This window comes from Bufo bufo, chromosome 2 (assembly GCF_905171765.1).
Source record: "Bufo bufo chromosome 2, aBufBuf1.1, whole genome shotgun sequence".
Classification (NCBI taxonomy): domain Eukaryota; kingdom Metazoa; phylum Chordata; class Amphibia; order Anura; family Bufonidae; genus Bufo; species Bufo bufo.
This window is the reverse complement of record NC_053390.1, coordinates 574,251,444-574,268,457: the sequence shown is the minus strand read 5'-3', so window position 1 is coordinate 574,268,457 and position 17,014 is coordinate 574,251,444. Positions and strand designations below refer to the sequence as shown.

At 46.2% G+C, this 17,014-nt stretch overlaps 1 protein-coding gene across 1 annotated transcript in view; it reads right to left on the bottom strand.

Moving 5' to 3' along the window:
* The window catches only part of LOC120989840 (alcohol dehydrogenase 1-like), a 120,749-nt gene that overhangs the window by 58,664 nt on the left and 45,071 nt on the right, over positions 1-17,014 (bottom strand). The window contains exon 5 of the mRNA XM_040418196.1: positions 3,526-3,745. Within this exon, the coding sequence (XP_040274130.1) occupies positions 3,526-3,745 (220 nt within the window). The remainder of the gene's footprint in view (positions 1-3,525; positions 3,746-17,014) is intronic.

Genomic DNA, 17,014 nt, shown 5'->3' with positions numbered 1-17,014 from the left:
GTATACATTTAGGGAGCACAAAAAAAAGAAGGAAAAGTCAGAGTCCCCTGACTGCCCATCCTATATGGCAGGGGCACCCAACAGGTGGACCGCGGTCTGAATCCATACCACAGTTTCCAGCTGTCGGACCCCTGCAGTGGTGTGCTAAGGTGGGGGGAGGTCCTCCCCGGGTGCCACTCTTAAGGGGTGCCAGAGTCCAGAAGCAATGAGAACTTCTATCAATATAAATAGAAGCGCTTAATGCTGGAGCACTGGGAGCTGATGTTCTGTCACTCACCACTCAGCTCCCTGCGCTCCTCCTCTCCTTCAGGCCGGTGGCGCTTTGAATGGTGAAGCAGGAAGACTTCTCCCTGCTCCACCATTCAGCCTGAAGGCACATATCGCGCTGCCAGCCTGTGTGGGTGGAGCCTGCAGCCCTAAAATCTGCATAAGATCCGTCCACACAGTGCTGCAGAGCGATCTGTGTCTGCAGGAAAGAGAGGACTTTGAGCTGCAGGAACGGGACAAGGGGAGTAGTTACTGTGTTTTTTTTTTGTTTTTTTTTAACACAGAGGGAGCACAATGGACATTTCTACTATGGAGGGGGCACAATGGGCACTGCTAATGTGAAGGGGGCACAATGGGCATTTCTACTATGGAGGGGGCACAATGGGCATTTCTACTATGGATGGGGCACAATGGGCATTTCTACTATGGAGGGAGCACAATTGGAATTTCTAATATGGAGGGGGCACAGTGCACAGAGGGCATTATTACTCTGTCATGATGGGGAGTGGGGGAAACTCCCCACCGTATAGTTGGAACTGTACTAGGCCAGACTACAGTGAAGGGAGCAGGCCACAACCTACAGCCGCCCTAATCCTGACCCTGATCTCCTGACCGCATGAGCGAACCCTGAAGTTGGGAGGGCTCATGCACTGGAACTTGGATCCTGCTGATCCTGACGGTCCCTGGCATAGGGGTAAGGAATAGGAGACAAGCGGTTCCTCAGGGACTCAGACGAACCGGAGTCTCCAGCTGCCTAGTAACAGGTGTAAGCGAAAAGACCATATGCAGCAACTGGATCGGCAGGTAAGAACACCGGAAAACTCACTTACCTGCCACTGCCACCACGACTGGAATCCGTGCATACGAACCGGAGCCCAGACAACAAACAGGGCAGAACACAAACAACGCATACAGGAAACCAGCATACAAGTTACTGCCTTGACCCCCATGCAGCAAGGTGCATGGCAGCCCCAGGCAGCGCTGCATACAGGCTTATGGTTCACCCCTCCGGGAAACCAGCCCCCTCCTGGAGGTACAACATACAACAGGGGAATATCTAGAAAACATGCTGGAAACAACATAAACAGACCAGACAGTCCCAACACACTAGACATAAATACACCCTGGACAAAACCCACACCAAACAACAAAAGGTAAGATGGGAAGGAGAAACTGGGAAAACCTTGATGACCACAAGGGTGGCCCTCACTGGACAGATAGTAAAGCCAGTAGCAGTGAACCACCAGCACACACCAAGCCTGGAGGAACACTAAGCTACAGGCATCCAGCAGAAGCTAAATAGCCTAAAGCGACCACACCCACACCAAGAACACACATTAACCCCAGGTTAACCAAACACAAGGAAGAAGCAACTGAAGGAGAATTGCACACACAAGCAAAAGGCAACAGGTTGCCGCAGGCAACAGCATGTGTGGCAAGCAAGTCACGGCGCACACAGCAAAAGCCCATGACACTGCCACAACATGCCAAAAGAGCAACATGTTGCCACCGGCAACAGCAATCATGGCAACAGTGTCACGGCGTACACCATAGGCCGTGACATACTCTGAAGGGGACACAGTGCACAGAGGGCATTACTACTATAAAGGGGGCACAGAGGGCATTATTACAGTGAAGGGGCACAATGGGCATTACTATCATAGATGGCATTACTACTATTAAGGGGGCACAATGGGCATTATTTCTTTGAAGGGGGTACAATAGGCATTACTACTATTAAGGGGCATTATTACTGTGATGGAGGCACAATGGGGATTATTACTATGAAGGGGGCACAGTGTGTATTATTACTATGAAAGGGGCACAATGGGGATTATTACTATGACGGGTGCACAATGGGGATTATTACTATGAAGGGGGCAAAATGGGGGTTATTACTGTGAAGGGGGCACAATGGGAGTTATTACTGCAAAGGGTCACAGAGAGGGCATTACAGCTGTGAAGGGGCACAGATAAGGCATTACTACTGTGAGGCGGCACTTAGAGTATTCACACTCTCTGGGGAGGAACTAAGAAGGTACTGCAATATATCAGGGGCACCAAGGAGCATCATAATGGGTGGGGGCACCAAGGGATCACCCTGCTGTGAGGGTGCACTTAGGGGTATCATACTTTGTGGAGCACTAAAGGGATATCATACTGTCTGGGGGGCATTAAAGGGGCATCATTATTGTTAGGGGGCACTGAAAGGACATTCTTACTGTTTGGTCGGCAGAAAGGTGATTAGGTGGGCTTGAAGGTGTGGATTATTGTAAAAAAAATTATAATAATGCAGTGCTACGCGCCAATGGTGTTGTCCCTCCTTATATATTTTTTTTGTTTTGCAGCTCGGACCTTCATCCTACAGAAGGCTCAGGTATATGGACCTTTACAAAAAGTACTTGAGTACCCGTGCTATATGGGTTCAAAAAGGAAATTTGTCTTGGATCTAATGAATCTGCTACTAAGATCTGTATGTGGACAACTACTATACAAGTATTCCACTATTCAAACACTTTTATGAGAAGGGTACAGTGTCTTGTAGGACAATTTGAAAAAAGCATGAGAAAATCCCACAGTCACTTGTCAATAAAAAAATCTAAAAAGAGGAGAATCATCATCTATGTCCAGTTCAGAATCGTTGGCTGTAAAATACGGAGATAAGAAAAATGTTTTCTTCCTTAGCACGATCCATGATAATTCCGTAATCCCAGTACCTCTTAGTCGACTATACGCACCTGCTGAAAGGTCACTTTTTATCTTTGAATATAATAAGCAGGCAATATATTTTAAACCTCTCCTTCTACCATACATGTATAGTGCTGGCAAGGAAGTGGTTAAACAGGTGTTCAAGCTTAACAAAATTAGTTGGCAGCTGGGTCAGAGGGGCCTAAAAACATGAAAGAATAGATATTCACCTCCACCGATCTCCCACCACTGTGTTTCAACACTATCTTGGTTCCTGCCGCTCTCTTCTTCCACCCTCTCAGCCAATCATTGGCCGCAGCAGTGACTGATTTCAGCCAATGATTGGCAGAGAGGTCATTTCTAGGTGTTTCCTCTGTGTGGAGATGGCAGTTGCAGGTAGAAAGCAGTAAAGCCCCGTGTAGTGTTGGAATGGCAGTGGTGAGGGATCAGTTGAGATAAATACCACATATTTTATGTTTTAAAGCCCTTCACCACATCGCCAATAATTTTTAATTAGCTGTTATCTATTTAGCTACTCTGAACAGTAATAGAACTAAATCTAGCACTTGCCTTAGCAGTATTCACAGCAGAGCCATATCCGGTGGAGAATGAACAGCCAAAGAGGCAGACCTTATCCAGCGGTGCATCCTGGTGTATCTTAGCAACCACAATGTCATCAACCACAGTGTATTCGGAAAAAGTGCTGGTACCAATGAAGTGATGAACTGGTTTTCCCTTGCAGGTAAATCTGCTGGTGTTGTCCAGTAGCATGCCAGTATATTTCTCAAGGCTGTGTAAGAAAAAGAAGCAAATAGTTAGAAATGATCTTCCGTATTGTGCTTGTCACTTTTAATTATCCATTAAATTCCATTACAAGTATTAAAAGATTGATAACAGAATTAGACTATTTGGTAAGTATAGGTAAATAACTGTAACCCAATAAAATAACAAGCTTCTAAATAGAAGTATAAATACATTTTGCAGTCTCTGAAGAAGCGTTAGGGCAGGGTTGGTATTTACCTCTATTTATTGTATTTGTAAGATACAGTACTTGCTCAGTGTTTTCTTTATTTAGTGCTGCTTTGGGTGGGTTGCAATTGGTTTACACTGCGCTCTTAGTTCCCTTTTCATAATTTATATATTTCCCAACATGGCACCTTGTTGGGTATGTGACTGTATTTTGCAGGGATAGTTTATATATATATATATATATATATATATATAGACACATTGAATTAATAGATAGAAACAATAGTTTTATCAGTAGGCAGAACATATAGGAATTGTGAGAGAAGCTGCTGGAAAGTGGAAAGCTGTTCATGTACTGCAATTCAGGCACCAAAGTCCTGCACAAAGACCTTTTTTGTGCATGAGTAGACAGCTTTTTCTTTTCAAGAACCTCAAGCTTTTACATTTCCTAGGTGGATTATAGGCATATTCCCAACACCTCCAGCAGCATATATTTATCTAGATATGCTGTGTAATTCCACCTTTTTCTTGTTTTCTAACAGTAGCAATTTTTCTAGCATTTATACTAGTGCAATTCAATGTATTTTATTACATCAATATACCAGTTCAATACTGCACATTCTAGTGCGTCAATAGACACATTTCTGGAATCAATATACCAGTGTAATTGAACACATTTTCTGGCGTCATTATAACAGTTTAATTCACTGAATTTAAAAGAGGATACAAGGGTGCTGGCTAAGACCTGTCCTAGGTTGCTAATATAGCTTATATGTGTATACAGCTAGACATGCCAATAACATTAATACAGTTCCTATGTTTGTGTGTTGAAGACAAAAGCAGAGTTATTTACAGTGACTTCATTTTTGGATGTCATATAACTGTTATATATTGTGTTCACAGAAGCTGAAAATATAATATGCCTTTAAGGTTCATTATATAATGTAAGGTAAGCTCAATGACATAGCAGAAACAACAGAAAGCATAGAGTTAAACTGTTGTTGCTGGGCAGGAGTCTTGACCAATCACAGCCAGACTCACACACAGCAAGAGTTTTGACCAATCACAGCCAGCCTCACACACAGTCTGTGTGGGGAATTGCCCTAGCAGGAGCTGCTAGAATCATTACACCAGAGGAGAGGAGCTGAACAGACATTCACTTCACTAAGAGCTGTGTTTTATGGAAGCAGAGAGGCCAAAATAGGTATTTAGGACAGTTATATAATGTTCCTATTGTTCGTATTGTGATTAGAACTGTATAGTGAACCAGTTATATGTGTTTACTTACAGTTCCACCAAATTGCGACCAATTGAAAATTCCATACAAATTCTATATTGCAATCCAAATTGCATACAACCATACCAGATCATACTCAACCAATCTGCAAATAGTTACTGCTAACTGCATACTGCAAACTGAAAACCAAGTTGACCAAGTAGAACTATTAGTTAGATCTCAGATATATCTCTCAGAGAGATCATAAAGTGCTTAAATAACTGAAAGTGAGAGTACAGATATTGAAGAGAGAAATATATCCACCATTTTTGCTGAATGACAAGATTGAACAGTAGAACCACTATCTTATGTATACCGCCATTTTATGAACCTTTATGCAACACGTGTTATGTACATGGACTATCAGCTACAGAGGCGGCAGTGTTATGTATGAAGAAAAGTTGAAGTTAATAAAGAAGTTATTTCAAGCATTTGGTGTGCTCTTTAAACCTACTGTTTCCATAGAACGGCGCTAGAGGAATTACAGAGTAATAGACAGTCTGGTTAGACTAAAACGTCAGAGATATCAAAATTCTTCTAATGCCACATTGCAAAAGGCACTTCATAATGCTGCGCCTGCCACATGCTATCCTGTGTGAAACCCGACTAAATAATGGTATCCATACGACAAGCACAGAGGCTTACCAGAAGGGGTTTTGTATTCTTAGACACCACTCCAGACAACACGTGTTAGTGGCTTTAAACTGGTAGCATCACTGCAGCTCCCCTCCATGGAATTCAGTCGAATCCCACTAACAAATGCAGAGATGATGAGTTGTAATGAGTAAAGTTTACTATTACTTCATCATGAAGCTAATTTCTTTGTAAGTAGCGGGCGCAATGACGGCCGCCCCAGTCATTGAACCGCTCTGAGATAAAAAATGAGGGCTTTCAGAGGTTAGTCAGTTAAAAAAAACATATAATACTCACCTTATCTATTTGAGTCCGAAGAGGCCGCCTCGGCCATCTTGACTGAAGATCCCACTCAAAATCTCTTGGTGAGTGTAAACTTTTTTTTAAACCACCATTTCAGGGAAAATTGATTTGTTACCACGAAGCACGGTGAAGTACGGCTTTGCAGAGAATCTAATTTTCCCTGAAATTCGGATCAAAGTCACTTTGGATACTTTGCTTTGCTCAACCCTAAATGACGAGGATTAAAAAATGGAGATAAAGTGGGGTGCAACAGCTATAAGACTGGTTTAATGGAAAAAATAAACATAAAAAAATAAAAGCTAAGTGCGTGAGGAGATAAACAACAGTGTAACAGTGCAAAGCACATAAAACTAAAACTTTGAAAATATTTAATTTATCTAGTCATTTGTTAGATCATTTTTAATTATCATTATTGGCTAAGGAATTATTATTTTGCCCTTCCACACCTAATATTTTTTATTTATTTGTTGATTTGAATGATTATGACAGAAAACTTACTCTTACATTGTATTATGCAATATCCAATAGACTGGATTAGCATGTCACTGTTCACACATTCTAATTTTCACCCAGTTACCTATTCAGACACTGCGCAATCACACAATAAACATAGGGCCAACATCTCAAATAGTTTCTCTCAGCATAATGTTTCACAACATTTTTTAAATTCTTATAATAAAGACCCATCTCACCTTAAATTAATCCGGATAGAACAGATTTACAATCAATTAAAGAAAAGCTATCATTCCGTTATTAGCTGTGAAACCTATTGGATTTTTAACTCAATACTTTATTTCCTGATGGGTTGAAAAGATGATAGAACATATCAAATAGTTTAGTCCAACAGTCACCTCAACATACTCTGTATGCACCTGATCCTGTTTGATCTTGATAGCTAAAGCTTTGAGTATGTGTTACATCTAGATGGAAGACCGCTTGGCCAATTATACTTGTTTTTTTATTACATTTATTTATATTGGTAATTTTTACCTATTGGTGTTTTATACAAATTGGTGAAATCATTTTATATATACAGTGATCCCTCAAGATACAATGGCCTCAAGATACAATATTTTCAACATACAATGGTCTTTTCTAACCCATCGTATATTGAAACTAGACTCAACATACAATGCCTCAGACCCAACCAATCAAGGCCACTTCTCCGGTGAAATAGCTGTATTAGTTGCTACAGTAGTTAGCAGCTATTCCTGACTGTTATATGGAAGGACTTGCTTTATCTGTCTTAGACTACTTTTACACTGGCGTTTTAAATTCCGTTTGTGAGATCCGCTTCTGGGATCTCAGGGATCTTCAGGGATCTCACAACGGTTCAAAACGGATCAGTTCAGCCCCAAGGCATTCTGAATGGATAAGGATTCGTTCAGAATGCATCAGTTTGGCTCCGTTCCACCTCCATTCCGCTCTGGCGATGTGGAGCCAAACAGATCCGTCCTGACTGACAATGTAAGTCAATGGGGACGGATCAATTTTAACTGACACAATATGGTGCCATTGAAAACAGATCCGTCCCCCATTGACTTTCAATGTAAGTCAGGACGGATCCATTTTGACTTTGTTTGACTTTGTTCTTCATAATTAGGGATGAGCGAACCCGAACTGTATAGTTCGGGTTCGTACCGAATTTTGGGGTGTCCGTGACACGGACCCGAACCCGAACATTTTCGTAAAAGTCCGGGTTCGGGTTCGGTGTTCGGCGCTTTCTTGGCGCTTTTTGAAAGGCTGCAAAGCAGCCAATCAACAAGCGTCATACTACTTGCCCCAAGAGGCCATCACAGCCTTGCCTACTATTGGCATGGCTGTGATTGGCCAGTGCGGCATGTGACCCAGCCTCTATATAAGCTTGGGTCACGTAGCGCTGCACGTCACTCTGCTGATTCAAGCATAGGGAGAGGTTGCAGCTGCGACGTTAGGGCGAGATTAGGCAGATTAACTCCTCCAAAGGACTTCATTCTGTGATCGATCTGCAGCTGTGGATCATTGAAGTGCTAATATCGACTTGCTCACTTTTTTGAGGCTGCCCAGAGCGTTTTTAGATCACTTTTTTTCTGGGGTGATCGGCGGCCATTTTGTGGCTTGTGGTGCGCCAGCACAAGCTATCACCAAGTGTATTCAACCATCAATAGTGTGGTTATTTTTTGCTATATCCTACATCAGCTGCAGGCTGAGCCTGTGTCACCGAAGTGCATTTAACCATCAACAGTCTGGTTATTTTTTGGCCATAGACTACATCAGCTGCAGGCTGAGCCTGTGTCACCCAAGTGCATTTAACCATCAACAGTCTGGTTATTTTTTGGCCATATACTACATCTGGTGCAGGCTGAGCCTGTGTCACCCAAGTGCATTTAACCATCAACAGTCTGGTTATTTTTTGGCCATATACTACATCTGGTGCAGGCTGAGCCTGTGTCAGCCAAGTGCATTTAACCATCAATAGTGTGGTTATTTTTTGGCCATATACTACATCAGGGGCAAGTTGAGCCTGTCACCCAGCGCCTAAAAAATAGACCTGACATTTCTATTCAACCAAATTTGTACTGTTTTAGCTGGTCAAGTTATTTGTAGTGACCGTAAAAGCACACTTTTTGTTCTGGGTTGAAAAACTATTCCCAAATTTGCCATTCTCAAAATAACTAGTTTCTGCTATATGAAGCCTACTTGAAATCTATCCCAAAAAGGATATCTTACATTGAAGGTGCTGATAGTGTCATTCAGAAAAACTTAACACACACGCTACCGTGCAGATACAAGTCTAATTCTGTGATTAAACCTATACCTGTCACACAGCGCAAAAAAAAACAGGCCTCACATTTCTATTCAACCAAATCTGTACTGTTTTAGCTGGTCAAGTTATTTGTAGTGACCGTAAAAGCACATTTTTTGTTCTGGGTTGAAAAAGCATTCCCAAATTTGCCATTCTCAAAACAACTAGTTTCTGCTATATGAGGCCTACTTGAAATCTATCCCAAGAAGGATATCTTACATTGAAGGTGCTGATAGTGTCATTCAGAAAAACTTAACACACACGCTACCGTGCAGATACAAGTCTAATTCTGTGATTAAACCTATACCTGTCACACAGCGCAAAAAAAAACAGGCCTGACATTTCTATTCAACCAAAACTGTACTGTTTTAGCTGGTCAAGTTATTTGTAGTGACCGTAAAAGCACATTTTTTGTTCTGGGTTGAAAAACTATTCCCAAATTTGCCTTTCTCAAAATAACTAGTTTCTGCTATATGAGGCCTACTTGAAATCTATCCCAAAAAGGATATCTTACATTGAAGGTGCTGATAGTGTCATTCAGAAAAATTTAACACACACGCTACCGTGCAGATACAAGTCTAATTCTGTGATTAAACCTATACCTGTCACACAGCGCAAAAAAAAACAGGCCTCACATTTCTATTCAACCAAATCTGTACTGTTTTAGCTGGTCAAGTTATTTGTAGTGACCGTAAAAGCACATTTTTTGTTCTGGGTTGAAAAACTATTCCCAAATTTGCCATTCTCAAAATAACTAGTTTCTGCTATATGAGGCCTACTTGAAATCTATCCCAAAAAGGATATCTTACATTGAAGGTGCTGATAGTGTCATTCAGAAAAATTTAACACACACGCTACCGTGCAGATACAAGTCTAATTCTGTGATTAAACCTATACCTGTCACACAGCGCAAAAAAAAACAGGCCTCACATTTCTATTCAACCAAATCTGTACTGTTTTAGCTGGTCAAGTTATTTGTAGTGACCGTAAAAGCACATTTTTTGTTCTGGGTTGAAAAACTATTCCCAAATTTGCCATTCTCAAAATAACTAGTTTCTGCTATATGAGGCCTACTTGAAATCTATCCCAAAAAGGATATCTTACATTGAAGGTGCTGATAGTGTCATTCAGAAAAATTTAACACACATGCTACTGTGCAGATACAAGTCTAATTCTGTGATTAAACCTATACCTGTCACACAGCGCAAAAAAAAACAGGCCTCACATTTCTATTCAACCAAATCTGTACTGTTTTAGCTGGTCAAGTTATTTGTAGTGACCGTAAAAGCACATTTTTTGTTCTGGGTTGAAAAACTATTCCCAAATTTGCCATTCTCAAAATTGTGGTGAACGGGAACAATGAGGAAAACATACAATAAGGGACGCGGACGCGGACGTGGACATGGTCGTGGTGGTGTTAGTGGACCCTCTGGTGCTGGGAGAGGACGTGGCCATTCTGCCACAGCCACACGTCCTAGTAGGTACAGGCATTAGTCAATTGGGTGGCCGACAGTAAATCCAGCACGTTCACATTATCTCCTACCCGGTCTTCTGCAGAAAGCGCACAGATGGCGCATGAAAACCAAGCCCATCGGTCTGTCACATCACCCCCATGCATATCAGGGAAACTGTCTGAGCCTCAAGTTATGCAGCAGTCTCTTATGCTGTTTGAAGACTCTGCTGCCAGGGTTTCCCAAGGGCATCCACCTAGCCTTTCCCCAGGGGTGGAAGAGATAGAATGCACTAACACACAACCACTTATGTTTCCTGATGATGAGGACATGGGAATACCACCTCAGCACGTCTCTGATGATGACGAAACACAGGTGCCAACTGCTGCGTCTTTCTGCAGTGTGCAGACTGAACAGGAGGTCAGGGATCAAGACTGGGTGGAAGACGATGCAGGGGACGATGAGGTCCTAGACAACACATTGAATGAAGGTCGTGCCACTGACTTTCACAGTTCGGAGGAAGAGGCAGTGGTGAGACCGAGCCAACAGCGTAGCAAAAGAGAGAGCAGTGGGCAAAATCAGAACACCCGCCGCCAAGAGACTCTGCCTGCTACTGACCGCGGCCATCTGGGACCGAGCACCCCAAAGGCAGCTTCAAGAAGTTCCCTGGCATGGCACTTCTTCAAATAATGTGCTGACGACAAGACCCGAGTGGTTTGCACGCTGTGCCATCAGAGCCTGAAGCGAGGCATTAACGTTCTGAACCTTAGCACAACCTGCATGACCAGGCACCTGCATGCAAAGCATGAACTGCAGTGGAGTAAACACCTTAAAAACAAGGAAGTCACTCAGGCTCCCCCTGCTACCTCTTCTGCTGCTGCCGCCTCGGCCTCTTCTGCTGCTGCCGCCGCCTCGGCCTCTTCTGCTGCTGCTGCCGCCGCCTCGGCCTCTTTCTCCGCCTCTGGAGGAACGTTGGCACCTGCCGCCCAGCAAACATGGGATGTACCACCAACACCACCACCTGCGTCACCAAGCATCTCAACCATGTCACACGGCAGCGTTCAGCTCTCCATCTCACAAACATTTGAGAGAAAGCGTAAATTCCCACCTAGCCACCCTCGATCCCTGGCCCTGAATGCCAGCATTTCTAAACTACTGGCCTATGAAATGCTGTCATTTAGGCTGGTGGACACACACAGCTTCAAACAGCTCATGTCGCTTGCTGTCCCACAGTATGTTGTTCCCAGCCGGCACTACTTCTCCAAGAGAGCCGTGCCTTCCCTGCACAAACAAGTGTCCGATAAAATCAAGTGTGCACTGCGCAACGCCATCTGTGGCAAGGTCCACCTAACCACAGATACGTGACCAGTAAGCACGGCCAGGGACGCTATATCTCCCTAACTGCACACTGGGTAAATGTAGTGGCGGCTGGGCCCCAGGCGGAGAGCTGTTTGGCGCACGTCCTTCCGCCGCCAAGGATCGCAGGGCAACATTCTTTGCCTCCTGTCTCCTCCTCCTCCTACTCAGCTTCCTCCTCCTCTTCTTCCACCTGCTCATCCAGTCAGCCACACACCTTCACCACCAACTTCAGCACAGCCCGGGGTAAATGTCAGCAGGCCGTTCTGAAACTCATATGTTTGGGGGACAGGCCCCACACCGCACAGGAGTTGTGGGGGGGTATAGAACAACAGACCGACGAGTGGTTGCTGCCGATGAGCCTCAAGCCCGGCCTGGTGGTGTGCGATAATGGGCGAAATCTCGTTGCAGCTCTGGGACTAGCCGGTTTGACGCACATCCCTTGCCTGGCGCATGTGCTGAATTTAGTGGTGCAGAAGTTCATTCGCAACTACCCCGACATGTCAGAGCTGCTGCATAAAGTGCGGGCCGTCTGTTCGCGCTTCCGGCGTTCACACCCTGCCGCTGCTCGCCTGTCTGCGCTACAGCGTAACTTCGGCCTTCCCGCTCACCGCCTCATATGCGACGTGCCCACCAGGTGGAACTCCACCTTGCACATGCTGGACAGACTGTGCGAGCAGCAGCAGGCCATAGTGGAGTTTCAGCTGCAGCACGCACGGGTCAGTCGCACTGCGGATCAGACCCACTTCACCACCAATGACTGGGCCTCCATGCGAGACCTGTGTGCCCTGTTGCGCTGTTTCGAGTACTCCACCAACATGGCCAGTGGCGATGACGCCGTTATCAGCATTACAATACCACTTCTATGTCTCCTTGAGAAAACACTTAGGGCGATGATGGAAGAGGAGGTGGCCCAGGAGGAAGAGGAGGAAGAGGGGTCATTTTTAGCACTTCAGGCCAGTCTCTTCGAAGTGACTCAGAGGGAGGTTTTTTGCAACACCAGAGGCCAGGTACAAATGTGGCCAGACAGGGCCCACTACTGGAGGAAGAGGAGGACGAGGATGAGGAGGAGGTGGAGGAGGATGAGGATGAAGCATGTTCACAGCGGGGTGGCACCCAAAGCAGCTCGGGCCCATCACTGGTGCGTGGCTGGGGGGAAACACAGGACGATGACGATACGCCTCCCACAGAGGACAGCTTGTCCTTACCTCTGGGCAGCCTGGCACACATGAGCGACTACATGCTGCAGTGCCTGCGCAACGACAGCAGAGTTGCCCACATTTTAACGTGTGCAGACTACTGGGTTGCCACCCTGCTGGATCCCCGGTACAAAGACAATGTGCCCACCTTACTTCCTACACTGGAGCGTGATAGGAAGATGCGCGAGTACAAGCGCACGTTGGTAGACGCGCTACTGAGAGCATTCCCAAATGTCACAGGGGAACAAGTGGAAGCCCAAGGCGAAGGCAGAGGAGGAGCAAGAGGTCGCCAACGCAGCTGTGTCACGGCCAGCTCTCTGAGGGCAGGGTTAGCATGGCAGAGATGTGGAAAAGTTTTGTCACCACGCCACAGCTAACTGCACCACCACCTGATACGGAACGTGTTAGCAGGAGGCAACATTTCACTAACATGGTGGAACAGTACCTGTGCACACCCCTCCACGTACTGACTGATGGTTCGGCCCCATTCAACTTCTGGGTCTCCAAATTGTCCACGTGGCCAGAGCTAGCCTTTTATGCCTTGGAGGTGCTGGCCTGCCCGGCGGCCAGCGTTTTGTCTGAACGTGTATTCAGCACGGCAGGGGGCGTCATTACAGACAAACGCAGCCGCCTGTCTACAGCCAATGTGGACAAGCTGACGTTCATAAAAATGAACCAGGCATGGATCCCACAGGACCTGTCCATCCCTTGTGCAGATTAGATATTAACTACCTCCCCTTAACAATATATTATTCTACTCCAGGGCACTTCCTCATTCAATCCTATTTTTATTTTCATTTTACCATTATATTGCGGGGCAACCCAAAGTTGAATGAACCTCTCCTCTGTCTGGGTGCCGGGGCCTAAATGTGTGACAGTGGCCTGTTCCAGTGGTGGGTGACGTGAAGCCTGATTCTCTGCTATGACATGAAGACTGATTCTGTGCTGACATAAGGCCAGATTCTCTGTTACGGGACCTCTCTCCTCTGTCTGGGTGCCAGGGCCTAAATATGTGACAGTGGCCTGTTCCAGTGGTGGGTGACGTGAAGCCTGATTCTCTGCTATGACATGAAGACTGATTCTGCGCTGACATAAGGCCAGATTCTCTGTTACGGGACCTCTCTCCTCTGTCTGGGTGCCGGGGCCTAAATATGTGACAGTTGCCTGTTCCAGTGGTGGGTGATGTAAAGCCTGATTCTCTGCTATGACATGAAGACTGATTCTGTGCTGACATAAGGCCAGATTCTCTGTTATGGGACCTCTCTCCTCTGCCTGGGTGCCTGGGCCTAAATATGTGACAGTGGCCTGTTCCAGTGGTGGGTGACGTAAAGCCTGATTCTCTGCTATGACATGAAGACTGATTCTGCGCTGACATAAGGCCAGATTCTCTGTTACGGGACCTCTCTCCTCTGTCTGGGTGCCGGGGCCTAAATATGTGACAGTGGCCTGTTCCAGTGGTGGGTGACGTAAAGCCTGATTATCTGCTATGACATGAAGACTGATTCTGTGCTGACATAAGGCCAGATTCTCTGTTACGGGACCTCTCTCCTCTGCCTGGGTGCCTGGGCCTAAATATGTGACAGTGGCCTGTTCCAGTGGTGGGTGACGTGAAGCCTGATTCTCTGCTATGACATGAAGACAGATTCTGTGCTGACATAAGGCCAGATTCTCTGTTATGGGACCTCTCTCCTCTGCCTGGGTGCCTGGGCCTAAATATGTGACAGTGGCCTGTTCCAGTGGTGGGTGACGTGAAGCCTGATTCTCTGCTATGACATGAAGACTGATTCTGCGCTGACATAAGGCCAGATTCTCTGTTACGGGACCTCTCTCCTCTGTCTGGGTGCCGGGGCCTAAATATGTGACAGTGGCCTGTTCCAGTGGTGGGTGACATAAAGCCTGATTCTCTGCTATGACATGAAGACTGATTCTGTGCTGACATAAGGCCAGATTCTCTGTTACGGGACCTCTCTCCTCTGCCTGGGTGCCTGGGCCTAAATATGTGACAGTGGCCTGTTCCAGTGGTGGGTGACGTGAAGCCTGATTCTCTGCTATGACATGAAGACAGATTCTGTGCTGACATAAGGCCAGATTCTCTGTTACGGGACCTCTCTCCTCTGCCTGGGTGCCTGGGCCTAAATATGTGACAGTGGCCTGTTCCAGTGGTGGGTGACGTGAAGCCTGATTCTCTGCTATGACATGAAGACTGATTCTGCGCTGACATAAGGCCAGATTCTCTGTTACGGGACCTCTCTCCTCTGTCTGGGTGCCGGGGCCTAAATATGTGACAGTGGCCTGTTCCAGTGGTGGGTGACGTGAAGCCTGATTCTCTGCTATGACATGAAGACAGATTCTGTGCTGACATAAGGCCAGATTCTCTGTTACGGGACCTCTCTCCTCTGCCTGGGTGCCTGGGCCTAAATATGTGACAGTGGCCTGTTCCAGTGGTGGGTGACGTGAAGCCTGATTCTCTGCTATGACATGAAGACTGATTCTGCGCTGACATAAGGCCAGATTCTCTGTTACGGGACCTCTCTCCTCTGTCTGGGTGCCGGGGCCTAAATATGTGACAGTGGCCTGTTCCAGTGGTGGGTGACGTGAAGCCTGATTCTCTGCTATGACATGAATACAGATTCTGTGCTGACATAAGGCCAGATTCTCTGTTACGGGACCTCTCTCCTCTGTCTGGGCCTAAATATGTGACAGTGGCCTGTTCCAGTGGTGGGTGACATAAAGCCTGATTCTCTGCTATGACATGAAGACTGATTCTGTGCTGACATAAGGCCAGATTCTCTGTTACGGGACCTCTCTCCTCTGCCTGGGTGCCTGGGCCTAAATATGTGAAAGTGGCCTGTTCCAGTGGTGGGTGACGTGAAGCCTGATTCTCTGCTATGACATGAAGACAGATTCTGTGCTGACATAAGGCCAGATTCTCTGTTACGGGACCTCTCTCCTCTGTCTGGGTGCTGGGGCCTAAATATGTGACAGTGGCCTGTTCCAGTGGTGGGTGACGTGAAGCCTGATTCTCTGCTATGACATGAAGACAGATTCTGTGCTGACATAAGGCCAGATTCTCTGTTATGGGACCTCTCTCCTCTGCCTGGGTGCCTGGGCCTAAATATGTGACAGTGGCCTTTTCCAGTGGTGGGTGACGTGAAGCCTGATTCTCTGCTATGACATGAAGACTGATTCTGCGCTGACATAAGGCCAGATTCTCTGTTACGGGACCTCTCTCCTCTGTCTGGGTGCCGGGGCCTAAATATGTGACAGTGGCCTGTTCCAGTGGTGGGTGACATAAAGCCTGATTCTCTGCTATGACATGAAGACTGATTCTGTGCTGACATAAGGCCAGATTCTCTGTTACGGGACCTCTCTCCTCTGCCTGGGTGCCTGGGCCTAAATATGTGACAGTGGCCTGTTCCAGTGGTGGGTGACGTGAAGCCTGATTCTCTGCTATGACATGAAGACAGATTCTGTGCTGACATAAGGCCAGATTCTCTGTTACGGGACCTCTCTCCTCTGCCTGGGTGCCTGGGCCTAAATATGTGACAGTGGCCTGTTCCAGTGGTGGGTGACGTGAAGCCTGATTCTCTGCTATGACATGAAGACTGATTCTGCGCTGACATAAGGCCAGATTCTCTGTTACGGGACCTCTCTCCTCTGTCTGGGTGCCGGGGCCTAAATATGTGACAGTGGCCTGTTCCAGTGGTGGGTGACGTGAAGCCTGATTCTCTGCTATGACATGAAGACAGATTCTGTGCTGACATAAGGCCAGATTCTCTGTTACGGGACCTCTCTCCTCTGCCTGGGTGCCTGGGCCTAAATATGTGACAGTGGCCTGTTCCAGTGGTGGGTGACGTGAAGCCTGATTCTCTGCTATGACATGAAGACTGATTCTGCGCTGACATAAGGCCAGATTCTCTGTTACGGGACCTCTCTCCTCTGTCTGGGTGCCGGGGCCTAAATATGTGACAGTGGCCTGTTCCAGTGGTGGGTGACGTGAAGCCTGATTCTCTGCTATGACATGAAGACAGATTCTGTGCTGACATAAGGCCAGATTCTCTGTTACGGGACCTCTCCCCTCTGCCTG